We start from the raw sequence: 25,726 nt of genomic DNA, 5'->3' as shown, positions 1-25,726 counted from the left end.
GAAAAAAACACCAAACTAAAACTATCTGCAGGGCTAGACACCACAGGAAGTAAGTGAGAAAATATGTTTTTGTTATTCAGGTGAACTGAACCTTTAAAGCAGACAGTAGAGGGAGACCTCAGTGATGAAAGCCTGAAGCTGCAACACTGAAGCTTCACCACTAGATGGCAGTGAAACATCAGAGATACTGAATCACAACCCTGAGACAACATTTTACCATCCATCACTGATTGTTTACACACATTTAAAGTTACTTTCAGTACTTTTTACTTTTTATGATTGAGTTGCATCTTAATATGTTTACACTTGACATTAAATTCATTAATCATTACAGTTAGAGGTTCAGTTTCAGAAGCATTGATTGTTCACATCAGTGACCTTGTTGTACAGTAGGTAACCCCCCCCCCCCCCCCCCATAATTATATTATATCATAACTAATATTGAGTCACTTGTGGTCCGATATGCAACCAATATGAGTTTAACTTGAAGTGCACATTTACTGAGAAATGCATCCAGCAGTTAGACTTTTAAAATTAAATGTAGGTGTATTTGCATATTAATAGATTCAGGATTTTTCAAGGAATTGGAAAGAGGAAAGGTCTTTAATACGGTTATTTTTAATAATTATTATTTTTAGAAATATATTAATTATTCCCAGCAGAGGATTTTAAAATGTATTAAAATGTGTACAATGAAGGGGATCGTGCGTCATCAAGAATAGACGGAAGTATTTCGTGCAGCTGGATGAAAACCAGTAACATTAGAAGGTTTTTATTGACTTAACTTTACCTCATTAGTGAGTTTGTTGGGTTATATTTAACACATGTCCGACTCGTTAGCTTTATATTTAAACAGTGGGGGAGTTAGTGTCGGTATTGGGGATTAAATGAGTCAAACGTGTTGACATTTAGCTGAGCTAAGCTAAGTTAGCCTGGTTTGTTTACATTAGTGAAGCTGTCCGTTTAATCAGGTTGAGATATGTTAGAGTAGTGTGTGTGTGTGTGTGTGTGTGTGTGTGTGTGTGTGTGTGTGTGTGTGTGTGTGTTGAGTTTGATATCAATGATTGAAACCTTCTGTGTTTAGGTGTGTCTCTCTTTGTGTGTGTGTCTGTGTGTGTGTGTGTGTCTGTGTGTGGTGAGTGAGTGTGTGTGTGTGTGTGTGTGTGTGTCTGTGTGTGGTGAGTGTTTGTGTGTGTGTGTGTGTGTGTGTGTGTCTGTGTGTGTGTGTGAGTGTTTGGTGAGTGTGTGTGTTTGGTGAGTGTGTCTGTGAATGTTTCTGTGTGTGTGTGTTTCTGTTTGTGGTATGTGTGTGTGTGTGTGTGTGTGTGTGTGTGTGTGTGTGTGTGTGTGTGTGTGTGTGAGAGAGAGTGAGTGAGATGAATATGTGAGTGTGTGTCTTCTGTGTGTGTTGAGTTTACAATCCACATTTGAAACGTTCTTCCTGTCCAAATTCTGTGTGTGTGTGTGTGTGTGTGTGTGTTTTAAGTTTGAAACCTCCTTATCTAAACTTATCTAAACTCTCTCTATCAGTTGTTTGATTTTGCTTTTTCACCTTATAGAAACAGTCATTGCTTCTTATCTCTAATTTTATATTTAATGAGAAACATAAAGGGCACAAAGTGGAAGACCCTCCAACAAACACACCATCGCTATGTTTACCAAGATAGTAATATTACAGGATCATAAAACTACAGATAAACTGATAACATATAATAATAACGACTCTCTTATCTTGTTTCTCTTCAGATAATTTTTAGGATGGCGGCGGTCCAATAGGAGGAGGGATGAGGGACTTTTGGCCGGCAGCGCTGGTCTCCGGCCTTTGTCACACAGACCAGCAGGACCCTTTCCCCGTGTGGCAGGATGGACACGTCACCCCCTGTTTTAACCAGCTCGTCCTCGGAGCCCTGCCTCACGCTGGGATGGCTGTTTTCAGTGCCTGCTACCTCGGCATGGCACGGTGAGTCAGATACGAATTTTGTTTTATTTTTCACAATTCAACATAAAATACGATGTGTCTTTATTGATCCCCATTGGGAGAAATTCAGATTTACACAGCAGTACAGTGGAAAAAAGTGGCAGCGTAAATTCATCATTAAACAAGAACAAAAATAGGATTACTTTACTATATAGAGTAAACTGGAAAATAAATAAATGTACATATGCACTGTTCCTGGAGGTCAGGTGTCTAGATGTTTTCCTCGCTATAATCATTCCTCTGGTTCGTATTGTATGGAAGCTCGTAGGGGACTTTATTAAAATCATAATGTAAACTTAAAATGTAATTCCACAACACAAGACTGTTGGGTATGGATCAGAACCCCAAATTGGGAGACTATAGGCTTGCAAGGGCCAATTAAAAGTCAAATTGATGAGGTCATGATTCAGCCTGAGCCTTACAGCCTGTTATAAGAAGTTATGCTTTTGTGTGCCTACACCTCTGCCATAATTTGCTTTTACTGTTTCAAACACTAAGACCTCATGTAGTTTTATTTTTGGCCAAGTTCTGATTTGGGGTCAAAATGTAGAACAGGGCAATTAATACAGTTTGTTTTATAGAGTAAATTAAGATTTTAAAATGATGTTTATGTTCATCTTGAGTGACTAGTTTTCTCTCCTCAGGAGCAGCCTCCTCCAGACGTCTCCTCCCTGCGGTTGGACGCTCAGGTTGGTCTCTGCTCTGCTGGCGGCGCTGCTCTTCACTGCAGACGTGGTCCTGGTGAGCCTCCTCCAGCAGGGGGACATGTACCTGGACATCCTGGCCGACAGCTGTGCCATCCTGGCCTGGCTGGTTCACTTCGGCGCCATAACGGTGCTCCAGAGGACTGTTTTTAGGAGAACCAGAGGACCTACTTTGCTGTTCCTGCTGGTTCTTCTGTCTATCCCAAACCTGGTTTTCTCTTTAATGTTTTACTGTGACAATAAGGAATATTTAAGCCTCTCAGATCCTCTCAGATTCACACGGTTTGTGCTCACCTCAGTTCGGACGCTCCCTCTTCTGGTTTATCTTCTAGCATTTGTATTCCCCTGTATCAGTGATGCTGGTTACACGTTGTACATTAACGCTGTGGATGGATCCCCGCTCCTTTCAGAGAGCAGCCAGCTTGACACGGGTGAGATGGTGGCGGAGGACGGGAGCAGCTGCGTCTCTCGGCTTTTCTACCTGTGGCTTACCCCTCTGCTCAGGCGAGGGCAGCGAGGCGAGCTCGACAGAGCGGCAGATGTTTATCATCTTCCTCGAAAACTGCGCACCAGTGTGATCTGTCGGTACTTCCACCAGTGCTGGGAGGCGTGCCGGAGAGGGGCGGCGGTGCAGAACGGGCAGGATCAGTGGCCCAGGCCGGTCAGCAGCAGCCTTCTGAACGGCAGCTGGAGTTCACACTACCAGGAGGAATCTCTGGAGCTGGAGGGCGACGTCAGGCTCCTAAGTGTGCTGCACAAGGCATTTGGGCTGCGATATTACCTTCTTGGAGTGCTGAAGTTGGTTGTCAACCTGCTGAGCTTTGCAGGTCCGCTTCTCCTCAGCAGTCTGGTGAACTTTATGGAGGAAGAGGGGGCTCCGGTCAGCAGGGGCGTCTGGTGTGCTGTGGGGCTTTTTGCCGCCACCCTCCTCTCCTCCATCCTCCGTAACATCTTTGTCTTTGAGGTTTCCAAGGTGGCGCTGTCAGCTCGTGCCGCTCTCATTTCGGCCATCTACGGCAAAGCCCTGCGGGTCAGCAGCAGCAGCCTGGCCGGCTTCGCTCTTGGGGAGGTGGTGAACTTAATGAGTACGGACAGCGACCGCGTCATGAACTTCTTCAACAGCTTTCATGAACTGTGGACTCTTCCCTTCACCTTCTCCATCACCCTCTACCTGCTGTACCTGCAGGTGGGGGTGGCCTTCCTGGGAGGGCTCGGCGTGGCGCTGCTGCTGGTCCCTTTCAACAAGTTCCTGGCCTCCCGTATCCTTAGCAACAACAAACACATGCTCAGGTACAAGGACATCCGGGTCAAGGTGAGATGTGTGTGTTATGGTTTAATGCTAATGCCAGGCTGATATTACGAATACAGTGGTGGCAGTTTTATAGACCACATTTATTTGTATAATTGACCCATAATGATCTTAATTTAAACTTGAAATATTTTTATTTTATATTTGTGTTTGGTTGTTTTGTTGTTTTTGTCTCTGAAATTAACTTTTGTCAACTTTCACAGTACATTTTATTATGCCACTCTTAAATAACAAGCCCTTCCCCATTTTCTCAGCTCTTTAAAACCAAATTTGAATGTTTGTGTAAAGATTTGAACCTTTTCAGTGTCATACATGAGAGTCCATTTAACATCTTTGTGTTTTGGATGGTTAACCAGACAAAATAAGACATTTGGAGACGCCAACATGAACTCTCAAGAAGTTATAACAGGCATTTTTCACCATTTTATGGACCAAACAGTTGCAGCCCTAATAATGTATGACATGTTTTTATTTAAGTAATACCTTCTGAATAGGAATTTAAGACATGATGGCACTTGTTATATTAGGTCTCTGTTTGCAATATGATTTACAAAAAAATCATGCATGATGTTTTTTGCAAGTTGTTATTCAAAAGAAATCCTCACACTCCTTTTTCGTGCTGTATTTTCTATTTGTCTGGTTCAGTGTCAGGATCAGTGTTGAAATCGACATCGTTCTAACTTTTTGTATCTTTTCTATCGCAGCTAATGACAGAAATCCTCTTCGGCATTCGTGTCATCAAGTTTTACAACTGGGAGCCTCACTTCACTCAGAAAGTGGCCGACTGTCGCAAACAGGAGCTGTCTCACCTCAAGGCCCTCAAGTACCTGGATGCCATGTGTGTGTACACCTGGGCCGCTCTGCCCGTGGTCATCTCCATCCTCACCTTCGTCACCTACGTGCTGCTCGGACACCAGCTGACCGCAGCCAAGGTACTGATGTCGCTACGGTACAACTTGACTGTGTGACTCCAACATTGTTTTAATAACAGCTTTAAGTCTCGCTTCACACAAGTTTCTAGAAATAAAGTTAATCTCACATTTAACTTCTTCCTTGATGATGAGCAGGTGTGAGTTAATGTGTTATAGAAAAAATGTAGTTTTATGGTAATAATCAGTCTAATGTTTGTCTATATGGAGGTAATTTAACACAATAATGATGATTTCTTTGTAAAGTTCTTAAGACCTTCTACATTTGAGCCTGGCTGATTTAGAATTTGACGCTTTTCTTGATATACTTGATATTGGAGAATTTTTTAAAAATCGGATATTTATATACGTATACATTGATTTTCTTTACACAACCCATAACTCAGATGTTTAGACTATAAAACGAGGACGAAACATATTAAAAACCTATTTTTGGCATTTCTGTACTATTGTATTCCGGACGAGCCCCCAAAATATCCCAAATACGGCCCGCTATAACCCAAGAACAATTTGAGTATAATAAATTTGATAGTGAAGCCTCTGTCTCCTCCTCTGAAGGTGTTCACCACGCTGGCTCTGGTGGGGATGTTGATCTTCCCTCTCAACTCGTTCCCCTGGGTGATTAACGGCATCCTGGAGGCCAAAGTGTCTCTGGAGCGAATGCAGCGCTTCTTTGACCTGACCAACCAGGACCTGCAGGCGTACTATGCCCTCGGTACGCTGCTGCTAATGCTGCTTTAATGTTTGTGTCAAAGAGGTCGTAGTTTTCAGAATATCAGCAGATTAATCAGTACTGAAAATTATTATTAGTTGCATCGATAAACTGAATCCTTTTTCAAGCACCATTGATTTTATTCTACAACATTCACCTTGTTTAATGTGTAGCTGCAACAAACAATCATTTTTATCAATTAATATGATGATTATTTTCAATATTAATCGTTTAATAAATTGATTAGGAAAAAGTCCACATATCTCAAGGAGATATATTAATATGTCTTGTTGTGTCTGACCAACAGTTCATAAACCTAAAAAATATACAGTTTTCTGTTATATGTCAAAGAAGAGCTGCATATCTTTACATTTGGGTGAATTCCTGGAGTTTTGCCTGTAAAATGATTATCAAACTTTTTACCCATTAATTGAATCGTCATTGTCCTTGTTGTTAAATAAAGTAATACATCATATATCATGTTTTTATTGCTTTTTATACTCTTTCTGTCCACAGTGTCTCCTGAAGACAGCCAGACGTCGGTCCTGTTTAATCAGGGAAAGTTTTCTTGGCAGCAGCTCGACGAGAACAAAGAGAGAGAAACTGAATCTGGAGCTGCTAAAGGAAGTCTGCAGCTGCACAATCTCAATCTACACATCACAAAGGTATAAACCACAAATATACATAGATTATATTGACATCTATAGATTTTTAGACAATAAAACAAGGACAAAATATATTACATCATTTATTGTATCCCGGACGAGCCCCCAAAGGGTCATAACCCTTCAAATCTTCTAGGCCCTCACAAAATATGGGGTTGGTATAAACCACTAGTTACATAATATATACAAATTATTTTAATGTCATCATACTTTTTATGTCCTTTATAATTCATGCCGAATTGATTCAGTGTAGCAGTCGAACCAGTACAGAGGAGTGGATTTTAAAAAGTTTCACATTGCCTCCTTACATTTCCACATGTTAACTGATCTTTAATTCTAGTTTTGATGATGTAAGTACCATATTAATGAGATTAATGAGATCTTGTATTTTCTTAAAAGAGAGTTAAATGAGCTGCAGGTGTTTTTGCATAAAAGTTAAATCAGCCGATAAGCTATGTACAATGTAGGTTTTAAAAAGATAGAAAAAGAAAGATCTCCAGTGAATGATGTATGACAACATTTCTACAACTACTTATTAATAAAAATTTCAGTTATATCTTAGAATAAATAAAGTCACATAAAATGTTTGGACACCTGAACAAAGTATTATCCGTTCTCTAAAAGTTCAAACTTTAAAATCCACGATTGCATTTTATTTCTATATCTGGTTAAATGAGTTTTCATCTGTAATCAGTAACTCCTGTCCTCTGTGTGTGGTTCAGGGCTCTCTGGTGGTTGTGGTGGGGAAGGTCGGCTGTGGGAAGAGTTCGTTACTGGCTGCTCTCACTGGAGAACTCAACAGGTAGAGCACCTCTGAAACTTTACTCCATATATTCAGATTATTCAGATTACATATAGATGAATATGGAAATTAATGAATAAACCAGTTTACAGTAGTCATGGATATTCTGGAGCATTGTATTAGCTGCTAGCTAGTTTCAAATTAAATCAGTCTTTGCCTGTAAAACGTAGATCTATTTTCTAGTAAACCTTTTTAGTAATTGGTAAATCAGTTGCTAGGATACATTGATTTCTTGCTTAGTGTATTCAGCAGATTATAATAACTGTGTATCAGGACATAACTGAGGTCCATCAGTCATCCTCTTGTCTCTGCAGGCTCAGCGGAGTGGTGTATGTTGCAGACAGAGACTACGGTTTTGGTCTGGCAGCTCAGGAGCCGTGGATCCAGCATGCGTCCGTCCGGGACAACATTCTGTTCGGCAAAGACTACGATACCTCCTTCTACCAGGCCGTGATCGAGGCCTGCGCACTCTCAGACGACCTCAACGTACGATCCTTAAGCTCCTTTTATATTTCTGTATATGAGTCAATGATGTTTTTCGTGTCCATGTGGTTTAGTCAAATTTAAAGGGGTTAAAATGTGAAAATAAACGTATGAATAACTTGCACACATTGTTGTTTTGTGGACCCAGCATAACATTTCTGCTTTTAATCCATTTTGAGAGAATATATTATGGAGGATTATGGCAAAAATGTTTAAGTGGTGTAACTTTGTACCAAATAATTCAACTTGCTTAAAAACACTAAATTCTCGATAAAACACCATATCAACTAGTTTGGCATGATCTTACATTATAACTTTTTATATTGACATTTGACATTTTCAGGAGCATTCAGTCTTAATTTTGGTGAACATTTTTTTTTTTGCAAATATTACCAACAAAAATACGAACTGTACATTTTTAACAAACCTGATGCTGCTTTTTTAGATATTTTTGAATTGCTCATCTTGCCAACCTTACCTTATTTGTCACTGACCCATGTACAGTTTGTATTCATATTGCTTTTATTATTGTCTTACGTTATAATATTGATAGTAGGATGACTCTTTTTCTCTTCGTCAACTTCTTTCAACTTCTGTTTCAACTTCTTCTGTTTTTTTCTGTTTTTTTGCAGGTTTTGCCGAATGGTGACAGGACAAAAGTGGGAGAGAACGGAGTGACTCTGAGCGGAGGACAGAAGGCTCGAGTGGCCCTCGCCAGAGCTGTTTACATGGTCAGTCCATCTGCTTTGAGCCGAGAGACACTCAGGGAAACCTTTTACCAAAAAACAAGTCAGCCTGTACGGAACAAAGATATAAAATAATATTAGACAGATCAGAAAATGTATTTAGCGCTTTATCTATTTTATAAGTAGCTGGAAGTCAGTGTAAAAGTTAAAGAACAGGAGTAATGTGCTGTCTTTTTATGAAATCAGCATGGTGGGACACTAAGTTTCTCTGATTTAAAACCACCAACCAAAATCTAAAAATGTAAACCGGTGTGTTTTAGATATAAGTCAGCCGGAGCATCATGTGTTGAAACTCTCTCATTCTTCTTTAATTTATTTTGTCCGACCCGACCGTCTCAGGACAAAGACATCTACCTCCTCGATGACCCGCTGGCTGCGGTCGATTCAGACGTGGCCGAACACCTCATGCAGAAATGCATCGTTGAACTCCTCAGAGGAAAGACCCGAGTCCTCTGCACGCACCGCATCGAGTTTGTGGACAAAGCGGACTCTGTGATCCTCATGGAGAACGGGACGATCGTCAAAATGGGTAAAACATCATCATCATAAGACAATATATTTTTGGAACACAAGACTTTTGTTTTATTCTACCTGTGATGTCATTTTGCTGTTAAAAAGGCTCACCAGCAGAAGTCCTTCCTCTGGTAGAGGCGGTGCCGAAAAAACGGAAGAATGACCAGAACACGAAGGAGAAAGGTACGTTCATTTTTTTGATATGCTTAAATTGAGTTGCCAGGTAACCCTAACCCTGACCCTGATCTAACTGTTTTCAATGAACACTGTGGTCATTTGGAATCAGTAAATAAACATAACTGAGATATACTGACTTTCTCGATGTTAAAATTTACAGCTGGCTTTATTTTGTTTATGTATTTATTAGTTAATTTATAGAGGACAGTGCTCATTAATCAGAATTGGCATTTTAACAACATTTTATACCACAATCTGAACCTGTAGTCCCGACTCAACCTAAACACTTAAATACATCACAGAATAACATCAAAGTAAGAGGAAAAAAACTGGAGGGCAACCTTTCACAATCAATCAAACAATAAAACACTACAAACAATATAATGGTGTCATTCATGAGTACATCTGACAGGTTTTATTTTCATGTATTTCATTGATTTTTAAGCAGAAGGTGTGGAGCAGGAGGAGGAGGAGTCGGGCTCACCTGCTGATCTGTGTGCGGACAATGATGCTGACCCCTCGGGGGCGGAGCAGAAACAGGCGGGGGGGCTGGCGTGGAAAGTTTACCGCATCTACTGGGTGTCTGTGGGCAAAGTGCTCGCCGCCTCCATCCTGTTATCTCTGCTCCTCATGCAAGGTTTGGATCAACGACTCAGTTTTTTTAAATGATCAGCTGATGCTTCTTTTCATGTAAAGCGTTAGAGGTTTTGTTCACTTTGCTACAGAAATGTTCAGATTCTCTTTCCACATTTACAACTCAGGGAGTTGTAAATGTAAGTACCTACCTTGTATGTAAAATTTAAGCTGTATTTTACATAACCTGCTGTTATGTGTCTCAGCCTCTAAGAACATTTCCGACTGGTGGCTGTCACACTGGATCTCAGAGCTGAAAAACAACGGTTCCACTGGGAGGAATGGTTCCTCCTCAGCTGCCTTCAGTTCACCTCAGCTGCTGCTTTTCTCACCAGGAGGCCTGATGTGAGTTTAAGAGATCAAGAAAAAAAACGGTATAATTCATAAATAACAAATAAGCTTTTGTGCAGGTGACACTCAAGATGGCGCCATTTCACATTACAACACAGTAAAAGTAAACAGTAAAACATTGTTGTCCAGACTGTTTTATTATCCTTCTGTGACCAGTGTATGAGTTGAATTGCATTTTTTTGTGGTATTTAAAAGGTCTTAAAAAGTCTTTCATTTAATATGATGAATCAAGAGTACTGGATTAGGCAGATGGAAGGATGTAACTGACTGATCTAAGGGTCAGTGATAGATCAGAGCAAGATGAGCAATTCAAAAATATCTTAAAAGCAGCATCAGGTTTGTTAAAATGTACATTTTGTATTTTTGTTGGTTTTATGTCATTTGAAATTACATTTGCACCACTTTTTACCAAAAGTAAGACTGAATGCTCCTGAAAATGTCAAATGGTGTAACCAAAGAAGCAAGTTGAATTATTTGGTATAAAGTTTTATGGTTACACCACTTAGACATTTTTGCCATAATCCTCTAATATATTCTCTCAAAATGGATTTTCCATCATGTGTGACGGGTTAAAATGAGCCTAAAAACATACAGATTTTTTCAATTTAACTCCGAAGAAATAATAGTAGAAACATAAAAGTATTTTGCAGTAATGATTTTCCTTCTATATAAAACCTCCAAATGAAACAGTCTCATCTTCTCTCTGCAGGTCACCTCTCTCCTCGCTGCAAACGCTCCCTTCGACCAATTTGAGCTCAGACGTCAGGTTTTATCTGACGGTGTACGGCTCCATCGCTGCAGCCAACACTGTCTTCACCGCCCTCCGAGCCTTCCTCTTTGCGTACGGAGCCGTCTGCGCCGCAACGGCCATCCACAACAGACTCCTGGATCGAGTCCTTAAGGTGCGTCATCTGAGCTTCGAGCCTCTTTAAACAACCGACATTTAGAGCCAAGCTGAACAGATTGAATGTTTGGCAGCCGTAACTTTATGTTATTAGGTTGTTTATAGTGCATCAAACATAATAAAATCAAGGTGGTAGTGCCGTAGATAAACATGAATGATTAATCGGGAATCAGAATAAGTGTATTTTCAGGTGGGGTTTAAAGGTAGGGGCAGAGTCAGAAGTGCGAATGTCTGGTGGGAGAGAGCTCCGAAGGCGGGGGGGGGGGGGGCAGATCGGCTGAAAGCTTTTGACCCCCTAGTGGCTAAGTTGGCAGAAGGAGCAGAGAGCTGGATGGCAGAAGAGGAGCCTTTCTGTGTGGAGTTTACATGTTCTCCCCGTGCTCGCATAGATTTCCTCCCATTGTCCAAACAATGTGTGCAATAGGTTAATTCTCCTGTCAGTGCCCGTGACAAATCACTGACATAGATTTGGAGTTGTTCCCCAGTCACAGCACAATGGCTGCCCACTGCCCCTAGTAGTTAGTTAGTAGTTAAATGCAGAGACTGAATTTCACTGTACGACTACATGTGTGACAAATAAAGTCCCTTTGCTTTACATCGTTTTGAAAAGTTCTATATAAACAAAGTTATTGTTGTTAGTAGTAGTAGTAGTAGTAGTAAGTTGAGTTGGAGGAGACCAAACCCAAGCTAAAAGTGTTAAAGAGTGAATATTGGCCCCATATTCATCAGGTGGGCACTAACACAACTCCAGTAGGACGATAATGTTGCACTATATTTGCTGGATGTGGAAGTTTGGGCAACTTTATGAAGCAATAATGTTAGAGCTGTGTGTTGCTGCATCATTAAGATAGATTCTGATTTATTCCCACTGTTAACTACCCTACTTAAAATTTCCAAACTCTTGACTTCCTTCCCTTCCAGGCCACAGTGACCTTCTTCGACACCACTCCGCTGGGTCGCATACTCAACCGCTTCTCCTCGGACCTGTACAGCGTGGATGACAGTCTGCCATTCACCCTGAACTCCTTACTGGCCAACGGCTTCCGCCTGCTGGGCATGCTGGTGGTGATAAGCTACGGCCTGCCCTGGGTCCTAGTGCCCTTACTTCCTCTGGCTCTGCTCTACCACCGCACTCAGCACTTCTACCGGCACACCTCTCGGGAGCTGAAGCGCCTGTGCAGCCTCACCCTGTCGCCCATTTACTCGCACTTCTCTGAGACGCTGACCGGCCTGGGAACCATCCGGGCCAGTCACAGCTCTGCCAGGTGAAACTAAAGAAAAGAGATTTCATTTGGAAAACATATTTAAGATTAGTATATCTTTATTTTATTTATGGCTGCATTATTTTACAGTTATTTTGTCTATAAAATATAAAAATACAAAATTAAGTGCCACTCACAGATTCCCTGATCCCATGATAATATTTTTAAATGTCTAATTTAAAAAAATCTATTCAATTTTTCAATGATATAAAGCAAAAAAAGTCTTCCTGTCATTTTTTATATTGGTGACAAATTGTTAAGTCTATTTACGCAAATACCTTTTGAAGTAATATGATAATGATTTATTCATGTTAAAATCTTCATATTAAAACACTTTTCCTCCTCTGTGGTTGCTCCAGGTTTGAGGAGGAAATCGCCAAGCGTCTGGAGCAGAACCAGCGCTGCCTGTTCCTCAGCAATGCTGCCATGCAGTGGCTGGACATCCGCCTGCAGCTGATTGGTGTCACTGTGGTGACGGGCCTCGGGGTGATCGCTGTGGTCCAGCACCAGTTGGATTCAGTTGATCCAGGTGAGTCCAGACCTGTTTTTTGGTGGCCGTGGATTGCATTGGATTAAATGTTTCCTGATCTCTGTGATTCCCCAGATTAAATGTAATATTTAGAACAATTATATTCCATTACCTTTATTTAATATAAAAAGTTATAATGTAAGATCATGCCAAACTAGTTGATATGGTGTTTTATTGAGAATTTTTTTTTTTTTAAGCAAGTTGAATTATGTGGTACAAAGTTTTTATGGTTACACCACTTAGACATTTTTGCCATAATCCTCTAATATATTCTCTCAAAATGGATTAAAAGCAGAAATTTGATGCTGGGTCCACAAAAAAAGAATGTGTGCAAGTTATTCATACGTTTATTTTCACATTTTAACCCCTTTAAATTTGACTAAACCACATGGACACAAAAAAAACGTTATTGACCCCGTCTCTGTGTATATGTGTTTTTTGTCCCTGTCAGGTCTGGTGGGTCTGTCTCTGTCCTATGCTCTGTCCATCACATCCCTGCTGTCTGGCCTCATATTCAGCTACACTCAGACAGAGATGCAGATGGTAAGCGTGGAGCGGACTGAGGAGTACTCTACCGGCCTGCCGACCGAATCGCAGCATCAAAACAATCAGGTCAGAAGAACTGCAGCTCAGACTGACACTGATATTTCCACAAGTCCGAACAATGAGGGGAGACCAGCACAGAGCCTCATGCTTGACTTTGGGAACATGTCAGGTTCAGGTTAAAGTCCTTTTCCTGAACCAGGGGATGAAAAAAAAGATACTTTTGATTCAAATGTTGGGTGCCAGACTGGAGAATAATATGAAACCAATCCTATCATTTTCTTTTTAGAGAAACACAAAAAACCCCACAAATATATGTATCTGAGTATCTTAGCATAGAGCAAAGGCTTATTTTTTCTTGATTCTACAGATTAATTTACACTATATGTAATGATGTCTCTCTAGTTGCCCCCGGCGTGGCCCGAGCAGTGCTGGTTGGAGTTCCGTAATGTGGTTTTGGCATACAGGGAAGGTCTTCCTAACGCTTTGGATGGGGTGAGCCTGGTGGTGCGACCCGGGGAGAAAGTAGGCATCGTGGGGCGAACGGGCTCTGGCAAATCCACCCTGTTCTTGGCCCTGTTCCGTATGGTGGAGCTCAACCAGGGTCAGATACTCCTGGATGGGCTGGACATCAGCACTGTAGGTCTGGCTCAGCTCAGGTATGTCTCAGGTGGTAGTGGGTCTAAGCCAGATAATCATTGTTTTTTTATGCTCTATCTGCTGCTTTAATTCAAACTTTGAGGTTGCTTTACAGTATGATTAATGCAGTCAGTAAGAAGTAAAAGTTGACACTTTTGTGCGTGTGCTTGGGGTGCCCTCTGCAGGTCCAGGTTGGCCATTATTCCTCAGGACCCCTTTCTTTTCAGCGGGACCATCAGGGAGAATCTGGACCCCTGTGGGCGACACCTGGATCAGCAGCTGCTGGATGTTCTGGACCAATGCCATCTCAGCTCTGTGGTTAACAGGATGGGTAAGAGCAGTGTTTAAACATATGAGATGATGAGATTAACTGACACAACACATTAAGCATGAGTACATAGGCAGAGCAATGATTTTTAAGGTGTGCCAGTTTTGAATGAATCCTCTTGAATCCAGGTCCTTTCATTTCACAAAGTTCACTCCATCCGTAAGCATTCCTGTCTGGCCATGTGACTGTTTCGATTGAATGTTACAGTATGTTCCTGTTTGAAAGTCTCGCTCTACCCTTCAAGACAATATGTTCCCCACACATACACTGAACCAATCACTAGGAGCACATTGATCTCCATTGAGCACTTTGGGGGGGAGTAGCAGATGGGGTAGCAGAGGTACCCCAAAGTGAAATCCAAAGCCAAATGGGAAGGACTTGGGTTGACCGTAGGGTCACTTCGACCCATCAGTATAGATTTCAATATATACATTGTTGCACATTGCTTAAACTATCACATCAAGTATGTGATTTGAGGTTTATATATAGTAGTAGTATAGATAGTGAGATAACATTTTGTAATAGACTCAATAAAAGCATTACACGGAGTGGTTGTTGTGGAATTTATATCTATATCCTATCTTACTAGTGCCAAGAATGAGGCTTGAGCAGACATATGAAATTGAGAGCTCCTTTATTTGCAAACAGAAAGATTGACATGGAAAACATGGATCCCCATTTTTATAGACAAGGTTACATATGCCAAAACACATCAAGGGTTGTTTCCCGTTATTTTAATCCACATTCCCCAATTACCCAACCATTGCACATGAGTGCGACAACCCAGTCCAATCCTTCAATTAACATCTTAGCATTATTACATATGTTGAGAAATTCCCTCACAACCCCCTTTACTCATGACTCTTCTCTGTCTTTGGGAAATCATGGCATTCTGCTTGCAATGGTTAAACAGATATACATATGATTAACATATTTGAAATCAGTTATAAATGTAATGTAAGCATGGCAAACTCAATTCAGCACTTGTCTGCGTTGTGCAGTTATGTGTACATTAAAACAAAAATTAAAAATACATTGAAAATACTATATGAATACATGTCAGAAATATGGAATACATATGTTTGGTACATTATGTTTGACATGTTCATTGAAAAACAAAATAATCAAATTTTATGTTTTGGGAAGGTAAACCCCCAGGAACTGTTATCCTCATTGTGTCCATTTGAACTGTTGAGTCTGACCCTCTTCAGTTTCCTTTGGGATTCATCCTTTAGCTCTCTTTTGGTGAGGCAGTCCTCCAAGCACCTCTTTTTGGGGGATTTTTGCAGAGGACGAAAGCCTGATGGGCCTGAAGCAGTTATACCAATGGAGTGTGTTGTCTTTCTCCTCTTTGCAGGTACCACCAGATTCTCCCCAAATGTGTTCAGTTTCCTCTTTTTTGAAACCATCAGTTCATTAGAGGTGAAGATGGAACTGGAGTCACACACAACTTCACGGTTGTGGGGGAGCGGAGAGAAGCAGTGACTGAGATTTCCACCAATGTTTGACGTTGCATTCGCGTTTAATGTTCCTGCAGGGAGGTTGAAGTTGTACCAACGTGGCTCCCATTCCATTTCTTCAACAAAATCTCTGTTGAACAAATCTCTGTTCAGGTCGACTGCGGCGAAACTGGTCGTGAGTTCTTCCATCCTGAGCAGAAACAGTCAGTACAACAACTTTATGCACCTGTTGTTCAAAGAAACTCAGTGGCAGGAGTGTCGTGAGGTTTGGATTTAAGTCACAACAATTTCGGTAAGCTCTCTTTGGATTTATATATTTGGGATCAGCGTGTGTTAATATTCTTTCTTTGGGAGATAATATCAAGTCATGTACTCGCACATTTTAAAAAGCAGGCGTAATATTTCAGGATTGTCTCATTTAGGGCCGGGTTTGGGTCCCAGAGTCGATCGCAACGGATCACGGGTGAAATTGGAAGGGAGTGGGGTGGGTCATCATTGGGGGGGTCTCTTTGGGGAAGGGGGTCTCTTGGGTGTAGGGGTACCAAGTCATGTGGCCTGGGGAGGGGGTCACTTGGGGCAGCGAGCCCCAAGGGACCTGTGGGGTGGGGTCACAATGGGGGGGGGGGGGGGGGGGGGTCACTTGGGAGTGGGGGTCTCAAGTGACCTTTGGGGGTGCCACAACAGAGGGATGACCATGGGGGGGTCACTTGGGGGCGGGGGTCTCAAATGACCTTTGGGGGTCTCACAATGGGTGGATGACCATGGGAGGGTCACTTTGGGGTGGGGGTCTCAAGTGACCTTTGGGGGTCTCACAATGGGGGGATGACCATTGGGGGGCACTTGGGGGTGGGGGTCTCAAGTGACCTTTGGGGGTCTCACAATGGGGGGATGACCAGGCGAGGGTCAATTGGGGGTGGGGGTCCCAAGTGACCTTTGGGGTTCTCACAATGGGGGGATGACCAGGCGAGGGTCAATTGGGGGTGGGGGTCCCAAGTGACCTTTGGGGTTCTCACAATGGGGGGATGACCATGGGGGGGTGTCCCTAGTGGGGGTCTCAAGTGACCTTTGGGGGTCTCACAATGACCCCCCCAGGTCACTTTGGCCCCTTACCCCCAAGAGCCCACAAAGGTCACTTGGCTTGGGACCCCTACGCCCAGGTGACCCTCCATTGTGCCGCTCCCCCCCAGGTTACTTGGAACCCCAGTTCCGAAGTGACCCCACCCCCCCAAGGTCATATAGGACCCTCTCCCCCAATTAATCCCCCCTATTGTGACCCCCTTCCCACAGGTACTTTGGGGCCCCCATCACCTAGAGCCCCCGAAGGTCACTTGACTTTGGACCCCTATGCCCAAGTGACACACCCATTATTACTCCCACTCCCACTCCCTTCCAATTTCACCCAGGGTCCGTGTCGGTCGACTCTGGGACCCAAACCCAGGGCCTAAATGAGACAACCCTGAAATGTTACGCCTGCTTCTTAAAATGTGCGAGTACATGACTTGATATTATCTCTTTATGATCCCAAAGAAAGAATATTAACACACGCTGATCCCAAATATATAATTCCGAAGAGAGCTTACCGAGATTGTTGTTACTAAAATCCAAACCACACGACATCCTGCCACTGAGTTTCTTTGAACAACAGGTGCATAAAGTTGTTGTACTGACTGTTTCTGCTCAGGATGGAAGAACTCACGACCAGTTTCGCCGCAGTCGACCTGAACAGAGATTTGTTCAACAGTGATTTTGTTGAAGAAATGGAATGGGAGCCACGTTGGTACAACTTCAACCTCCCTGCAGGAACATTAAACACTACTGTAACGTCAGACATTGGTGGAATTCTCAGTCACTGCTTCTCTCCGCCCACCCACAACCGTGAAGTTGTGTGTGACTCCAATTCCATCTTCACCTCCAATGAACTGATGGTTTCAAAAAAGAGGAAACTGAACACATTTGGGGAGAAGCTGGTGGTACCTGCAAAGAGGAGAAAGACAACACACTCCATTGGTATAACTGCTTCAGGCCCATCAGGCTCTCGTCCTCTGCAAAAATCCCCTAAAAAGAGGTGCTTGGAGGACTGCCTCACCAAAAGAGAGCTAAAGGATGAATCCCAAAGGAAACTGAAGAGGGTCCGACTCAACAGTTCAAATGGTCACGATGAACAGCTCCTGGGGGTTTACCTTCCCAAACATAAAATTTGATTATTTTGTGTTTCAATAAACATCCCAAACATAAACCACTCTGTGCAATGCATTTATTGAGTCTATTACAAAATATGATCTCACTATCTATCTAAACCTCAAACCTGAAGAGGTCAAATGACCCCCGGTCCCACCCACCTCAATCTCCCAAGTGAGTCTATTAGGAGGGATATATTAAGTGTGTGTGTGTGTGTCTTGCAGGTGGTTTGGATGCTGAGGTGGGAGAGAAAGGAAAAGCCTTCTCTGTGGGACAGAGGCAGCTCCTGTGTCTGGCGAGAGCTCTGCTGACTCAGGCCAAGGTAAGACCTTCTTCTTATGCTGCTTCTGCTGCTTCTAGTCATTATTGTCATTGCTTACATTGTGTCTTTCTGGGTGTAACTGACCTGTCCACTTTAAAAATCATTATTAATATTTATTTTAGTGTTTCTAGAATTACTTTTGATTTGATGTTCTTTTTAATTTTTTTTAAATAGTTTATGTACTGCCTCACCTTTTCATTGTAATCTGCCTCCAATCATGTGAACCTGACAATATTTAAAAAGTGACCCAACTTTGACAATCACTTTTCCAGCACACTGAGGAACCCAAAACCTCTGTGCTTGTTACTTTTCTTCTTTACAAAGGAATATATATTGTTGATTTGAACTTCAAAAGACAATTTTGTTACTTTCATTTCAAACAAGTTTACTTCTAGTTTCTCTAACAATTAACCCAAAAGCTGTGTGTTTTTCCACATTCACTTTGTAATGTGAATTTCAGTGCATCATCATCATCATCATCAATCTTTATTTGTATAGCGCCAAATCACAACAAAGTTATCTCAAGGCACTTTACACATAGAGCAGGTTCTAAACCGAACTCTTCAAGTTTTAATTTATAAAGAGACCCAACATTCCCACATGAGCAAGCATTTAGCGACAATGGCAAGAAAAAACTCCCTTTTAACAGGAAGAAACCTCAGGCAGAACCAGGCTCAAAGTGGGCGGCCATCTGCCTCGACTGGTTGGGGTAGAGGGGAGAGAGAGGAAGAATAGGAGAGAGAGTAGCACATTGAAAATAAACATTGAAGCTAGAAGGTCCGGGACTGGAATCTGTCATCCGGACGTCTACAGGCCCAGATTGCCTGTGAGATGAGAAAGCACAGACAACTCCGGGGAAGAAGTGTAGGTTACTGAATGCATTAATAGTACATGAATGTTATTGGATATAGATGGATGGATAGAGAGAGAGAGAGAGAGGAGGAGAGAGGAGCTCAGTGCATCATGGAGGTAGGAGTCCCCCGGCAGTCTAAGCCTATAGCAGCATAGACTAGGAGCTTGCTAACTATAAGCTCTATCAAAAAGGAAAGTTTTAAGCCTACTCTTAAAAGTAGAGAGGGTGTCTGCCCTCCGGACCGAATCTGGGATATGGTTCCACAGGAGAGGAGCCTGATAACTGAAGGCTCTGCCTCCCATTCTACTTTTAGAGATACTAGGTACCACAAGTAGGCCTGCGTTCTGGGAGCGCAGTGTTCTGGTAGGTACATAAGGTACTATGAGCTCTTTAAGGTATGATGGAGCCTGACCAGTAAGAGCTTTAAAAGTGAGGAGAAGGATTTTAAATTCTATTCTTGATTTTATGGGAAGCCAATGCAGTGAAGCTAAAATAGGAGTAATATGATCTCTCTTTCTAGTTTTTGTCAGAACGCGTGCAGCTGCATTCTGGACCAGTTGGAGAGTCTTTAGAGACTTGTTAGGGCAGCCTGATAATAATGAATTACAATAATCCAGCCTAGAAGTAACAAATGCATGGATTAGTTTTTCAGCATCATTTTGAGACAGAATATGTCTGATTTTTGAAATGTTACGCAGATGAAAATAGGCAGACCTTGAAATTTGTTTTATGTGGGAATTAAAGGACAGATCCTGGTCAAATATAACTCCTAGGTTCCTTACAGTAGTACTGGAGGCCAAAGTAATGCCATCCAGAGTAGTTATATCATTGGATAATGTGTTTCTAAGGTGTTTAGGGCCAAGCACAATAACTTCAGTTTTTTCTGAGTTTAACAGCAGGAAGTTACAGGTCATCCAGGCCTTTATGTCCTTGATGCATGTTTGTAGTTTAGTTAACTGGTTGATTTCATTAGGCTTTATTGATAGATATAATTGAGTATCATCTGCATAACAATGACAATTTATTGAGTGTTTCCGAATAATATTTCCTAAAGGAAGCATATATAAGGAGAATAGTATTTGTCCAAGCACTGAACCCTGAGGAACACTGTGTTTTACTTTTGTTTGCATGGAGGATTTATCATTGACATTTACAAACTGAAATCTATCTGACAGATAGGATTTAAACCAATTTAATGCTGTTCCTTTAATACCAATTAAATGTTCAAGTCTCTTTAACAGGATTTGATGATCAATAGTATCGAAGGCAGCACTAAGATCTAACAGGACGAGGACAGAGAGAAGTCCATTGTCTGATGAAGTTAGGAGGTCATTTGTAACTTTTACCAGTGCAGTTTCTGTACTATGATAAGCTCTGAATCCAGACTGAAAATCCTCAAATAAGCTGTTATTATTTAGAAAGTTACACAGCTGATTAGCAACTGCTTTCTCGAGGATCTTAGAGAGAAAGGGGAGGTTCGATATGGGCCTATAGTTAGCTAAAACCTCTGAATCAAGAGTAGGCTTCTTAAGAAGTGGTTTAATGACAGCTACTTTAAAAGACTGTGGTACATATCCTGTCACTAAAGACAGATTGATCATATTTAATAAGGAAGTACTAACAGAGGGAAGGACTTCCTTAAGCAGCCTAGTTGGAATCGGGTAAATCAGTAAACTCAGGACTGCTGCTACTTCTTTTAAAAGTGCATTTCAATTTGCAATGTTTTGCCTTGAATTACGGCTGCAGCCTCTGTTTCCAACGAATACACTGATCTCTTAATCAGAGGTAGAGAAATCGCCCATAGGCCAAATTAGGACCTGCAGCAAAAATATTTGGCCCTCTGATGAAAATTCTGACTTTCACTGTTTAGCTTTATTCTTCACAAATCTACAATAAATAAAATAAACACAAGGCTCCTGTAAATCCCAATTATTGTCAGATATCCTTGTTGCATCTAATCCTGCCCCCACACAAGCAGAGGCATTCAAACTGTCCAATAAACCTTTCCAGAAATTAAAGTTTAATACAAGAATACAACAATTTTGGCAGTGGAAGAGAAATGCTGTGTTGATGCCATTTTCCCTTTAACGTACAAATCTTAACTGTGTTGTAAATCTGTTTTATTCTTAAATAAATTAGAAGAAAGAAACATATAATTCTGCGTTTTCACTGCATCAATTCATGGCCATACCAATGAAAAATCCTGAAAAAACGGACCCATTATTGAACAGCTGACCCCTGCTCGAAATCATATCGTTGGAACATTAAGATGCCGTTTTTTTCCCATCGTGCAGGTTCTGTGTATCGATGAAGCAACAGCCAGCGTGGATCAGAAGACGGACAAACTACTGCAACAGACCATCAGAGCAAAGTTTCAGGACAAAACCGTACTCACTATCGCTCACAGGTAAAAAATGTCTGAGGTGTTTTTTTTTGAAGGGTCAATTTCCAATCCTGTTCATGGGTCAGTGACCCATGTGTCCATGTGATTTAATCAAATTTAAAGGGGTTAAAATGTGAAAATAAACATGAATTTTGAGAGAATATATTAGAGGATTATGGCAAAAACGTGGTGTAGCGATAAAAACTTTGTACCAAATACTTCAACTTGCTTAAAATGTCAATCGGGAACCATTTACATTTTTTTTAAATGAAGTAATTATTAGAATAAGTCCCCTTAAATACACTGTTGGTGGATAAAATATTTAACATTTATCATTCTTTTGTGGTCACACCATTTGACATTTTCAGGAGCATTCAGTTTTACTTTTGGTAAAAAATGGTACAAATGTCATTTCAAATGATATAAAACCAACAAAAATACTAAATGTACATTTTAACAAACCTGATGCTGCTTTTAAAACTATTTTTAACATATTTTTGAATTACTCATCTTGCATATACATGTACAGTATCATAAGCAGAAATAGTTATTATTATATATTTGACATAATAAAGAGTCTTTTTGTGAGAGGGTGTCTTTAAAATCTTTAATATAAACCCATGACTTATTCTTCATGCTTACATGGAAATTTGGAAGAAGATAAATCCCTTTTTTTTTTTTGGTTGTGTTTCACCAGGATCAACACCATCATGGACTGTGACCGGGTGCTGGTGATGCAAGCTGGGAAGGTGGTGGAGTTCGACACACCTGCTGCTCTCTGCCAAACCGACCAGTCCATCTTCCAGAGGCTGGTCGGAGGGAGAGAACAGTGAGATTAACAAAAAAAACAAACACTGAAATCTGAAGATAATATTTTTTTTTACTTTAATCTGGGAAGTTTTGCTGAGAACTTGAAGCCTTTTTCAGCGCCGTCCTGAAACTTTTACATCACACACCGAGACTACGCTTCTTCTGTCAGAGGAGAGAAATGGTGAAATGATGACGTGGGGTTTAATAACATTGTGTTATTTGTGCTGACATTTAGTTTCTTTTAATTAATTATTTAATGCAGATGAAGGACTTATTGTCTTCTAAATGTTGTTCTTGATAAAGTGAAAAACACTTTCCTTAGATGACTGTTTTTTATCTGGTTGAGCTCAATTCTGGGGACATTTTCTAACATTTTTAAGCAATACATTTGCACTGCATTATGATCCTGCTGCAATTAGATTTAATAATGCTCTTAACTGGGACCAGTACTTACACACAACTCTCTGCACTCAACCAGTCCATCATCATCCAAACTTTCGACTCGATCGACTCCAGAATGCGCTGGGAAAAATCACCCAATCATAGATGTGCATATTATGGCTAACAGCTAGTTGCACTCATGTCTGAATAATTTAAAAATAAATCAAAATTTTAAGAGGATGAAATGTAAAAAGTCATGCTACTAAACATCTGGGGGAAAATCTTGCTTCCAATCTTATTATATGTTAACCCAGATTGAGTTGGAAATATGTTTTAGTTGAGTTAGCAGCTCTCTAACACATATTAACCCTCACCTCCTATTGTATAGAATACTGTGGGGTATATTACAGCTCTTAAACTATGGATTTATGCAGGAAAACATCTGCATACAGGCACTTTTATTCTGGACCTCTTGTTTTTTTCTCATGCAAACACACACACAAGGATGCCAAGCCATCCTGAAAACGGTTAAACCATAGACTGTATATAAGAAATAGACGTAACATCCATGACGTCACCCATTGCTTTGTGGACTGCTGCTCGGAAGCCAATAGTTTCGGATCTGGGTAGCGCCATCTTGAAAATTTCCTGTGCATGCCGGGTAAAAAAAAACACGGATCCTACTTATACGGGCATCAGGAGGGGCATGAGGTGCCCCCCTGAACCTGTGAACCAATCAACCTGTCAATCACGACGTAGCCACGCCCTAATGCATACCCTGCTTTATCGTCACATATAAAATCAGGGAGGCCAAAATGTCCCAAATGAACATCATACTGCATTGAAGAAGGCTTTAAACTAGCGATTGAGACCATAAACACATTTTGAAAACGTTTACTGAGGTTAGAAATCAAGTGAGAAGTTGGTGAATTCTCCATTGACTTGTATAGAGACGGAAGTCCTTTTGACACCAAAACGGTCGCCCCCTGGTGGCCTTTTGATAGAATGCAGTTTTAAGTTACTTCCACGTTGGCATCATTTCGGAGGCCCGGAACTCCCCGCCTGGGTTAAACCCTTCTCCAATGATCTACAGGGGGCAGTAATGTGCCAAGAAATGCTGCAGTATGCCAGAAAAGGCAGTGAAGAAGACTTTAAGCTAATGAATGATTTAAGAAGCTTAAGAAATCAGCTTTGCTTTTTATGAGGAAGGAATGGCATTTAGATCTCAAGGATACACACAATTACTTTGAGTTTAAATGCAATTTTTTAAAATAGAAAACTCCACACAGGCCTCTTTTTTTTAATGAGTGCCAAGAAAATCAAATCTCACTGCACATTTGTCTCAATCCGATCAGTCGAGCCAGGCTCTCTTCGAGGTTTCTTTCCATTAAAGGGCAGTTTTTGCTGTCACCAAATGCTGCTCATAGATTAGAGTACAGTCTAGACCTGCTTTATGTGAAAAGTGTCATGTGATAACTTCTGTTGTGATTCAGTGCAATATGAATAAAACTGACAACACTATTTAACCCTTACATACTGTTTGTATTCTGCAACCTCACAGTAAGAAGCCTCTCATAAAAAGTGTCTGCAGATGTGTTTAAAAAACCTTAAATAGTCGATCTAACCTTGAAACCTTGATTGATGTTTCAGAGCGCAGAGAGAGAGTCGAGAAACAACAGCCCCTATCACACAATATCATGTCCTATTTTACCTAAGACATGAAAATATAACATATTATTCAAATGTTATTTTATATGTAAAGTGAAAATGAACAGAACTTTATGGAGCTGTGGGGTTTATTGTATAACCATTAGAGCCATCAGTCTTCACTGCTACATCATAAAAACAAATCCTCATAACTACTATCTTATTAAAACTATTAACTATTCATTTAATTTAAACACATGTCAATAGATACGGAGATATCACCTAAACAGTATGTAAGGGTTAAATGGTTTTTCAGTCACAGTCAGGAAAGAAGCGTCATTAACCTTTATGTCGTCCTCCCGGGTCAAATTGACCCCGTCTGTTTTAACGGTTCCTTCTTTCTTCCTTCCTTCTCTTTCTTTCCTCCCCCCTACCTTCCTCCCTTCCTTCCTCTGTCCTTCTTTCCTTCCTTCCTTCCTCCCTTCCTCTTTTCCTTTCTCCCTCCCTCCCTCCTTCCTTCTTTCCTCCCTCCCTCCTACCTTCCTTCTTTCCTCCGTCCTCCCTCCCTTCCTTCTTCCTTCTTTCCTCCGTCCTCCCTCCCTTCCTTCTTCCTCCCTTCCTTCCTTTCTCCCTCCTTTCCTTCCTTCCTTCCTTTCTTTCCTCCCTTCCTTCTTTCCTTTCCTCCCTCCTTTCCTTCCTTCTTCCCTCCTTTCCTTCCTTCCTTCCTTCTCTCCTTCCTTCCTCCCTCCCTTCCTTCCTTCCTCCTCCCTTCCTTCCTTGACTCGAGGACAACAGGAGGGTTAATCTGAATGTCAGTAATCTGTGATTTCCCAAAATGTCATCTTTTAAGTTTGGGTCACTTTGCAATCATTAAGTTTCACTTACTGTTATATAAGTTACATTTTTTTGTTGTTAAATTAAGTCTAAATGTAGATTTATCTTAAATAAAATTGTATAGTTTATTGCATGTTAAGATCATTTTCTTCTGTCCACAGGGAACAAGTGGATGTAATTCATTCACAAAGGGAGATTTATTATATGTATGTTATGGAAAGTAATCAAAGGTCAGAGGTGTCAGAACTTGTCGTTGTCACGTTTACTTCTCATGAAAACGAAAATACAGGTTTTCTAAGTGTGTGTTTTTTTTATAATGAAGAAATAAAGTCTCTTTTTTTATATAACCAGTGGGAATATATAAATGATTTACTCTGGCTGCAGGCGGAGATTCAAACCTTCAGCTTGTTGTTGTGTGTTTTTCCTCTCTTGTCTCTGTTTATACCCGCTGTGTGTCCTTTAATGAGCTGTGAGATATTATACAAGTTGGTTTTTTTTCGAGCGTTATCAGAGAGAGTGCAATTGAAAGTCGTAGAGGAAGATTACATGCAACAAAGTTCCTTGCCAGACTCAAAGGCCTCTCCACCAAAATGACTTGAATGAACTGATGTTGATTTGTTTTTAGGGATGTTAACAGACTTTAACCTTTGT

General features: G+C 41.1%; 1 protein-coding gene across 3 annotated transcripts; it reads left to right on the top strand.

Annotated features, from left to right (window-relative positions):
* The first annotated feature begins 706 nt into the window (after positions 1-706).
* abcc10 (ATP-binding cassette, sub-family C (CFTR/MRP), member 10) lies at positions 707-25,409 on the top strand. 3 transcript variants are annotated; one of them, XM_062437850.1, is made up of 22 exons: positions 707-768; positions 1,747-1,960; positions 2,623-3,994; positions 4,696-4,923; positions 5,479-5,635; positions 6,149-6,297; positions 7,020-7,099; positions 7,414-7,585; positions 8,215-8,313; positions 8,668-8,857; positions 8,947-9,024; positions 9,467-9,655; positions 9,858-9,996; positions 10,712-10,904; positions 11,828-12,171; positions 12,528-12,697; positions 13,149-13,309; positions 13,646-13,899; positions 14,065-14,210; positions 18,070-18,167; positions 21,315-21,427; positions 22,101-25,409. In XM_062437850.1, the coding sequence occupies exons 2-22, from the start codon at positions 1,785-1,787 to the stop codon at positions 22,234-22,236; spliced, it is 4,644 nt and encodes a 1,547-aa protein (XP_062293834.1). In that variant the 5' UTR covers positions 707-768; positions 1,747-1,784; the 3' UTR covers positions 22,237-25,409. The 3 variants fall into 3 exon arrangements, with proteins under 3 accessions (XP_062293834.1, XP_062293832.1, XP_062293833.1); XM_062437848.1 differs by having other exon boundaries at positions 9,464-9,655; XM_062437849.1 differs by lacking the exon at positions 707-768 and having other exon boundaries at positions 1,506-1,960; positions 9,464-9,655.
* The last annotated feature ends 317 nt before the right edge of the window (positions 25,410-25,726 follow it).

This window comes from Scomber scombrus, chromosome 2 (genome assembly GCF_963691925.1).
Source record: "Scomber scombrus chromosome 2, fScoSco1.1, whole genome shotgun sequence".
Classification (NCBI taxonomy): Eukaryota; Metazoa; Chordata; class Actinopteri; order Scombriformes; family Scombridae; genus Scomber; species Scomber scombrus.
The sequence above is the reverse complement of the archived record's forward strand: the minus strand, read 5'-3'. Positions and strand labels throughout refer to the sequence as shown.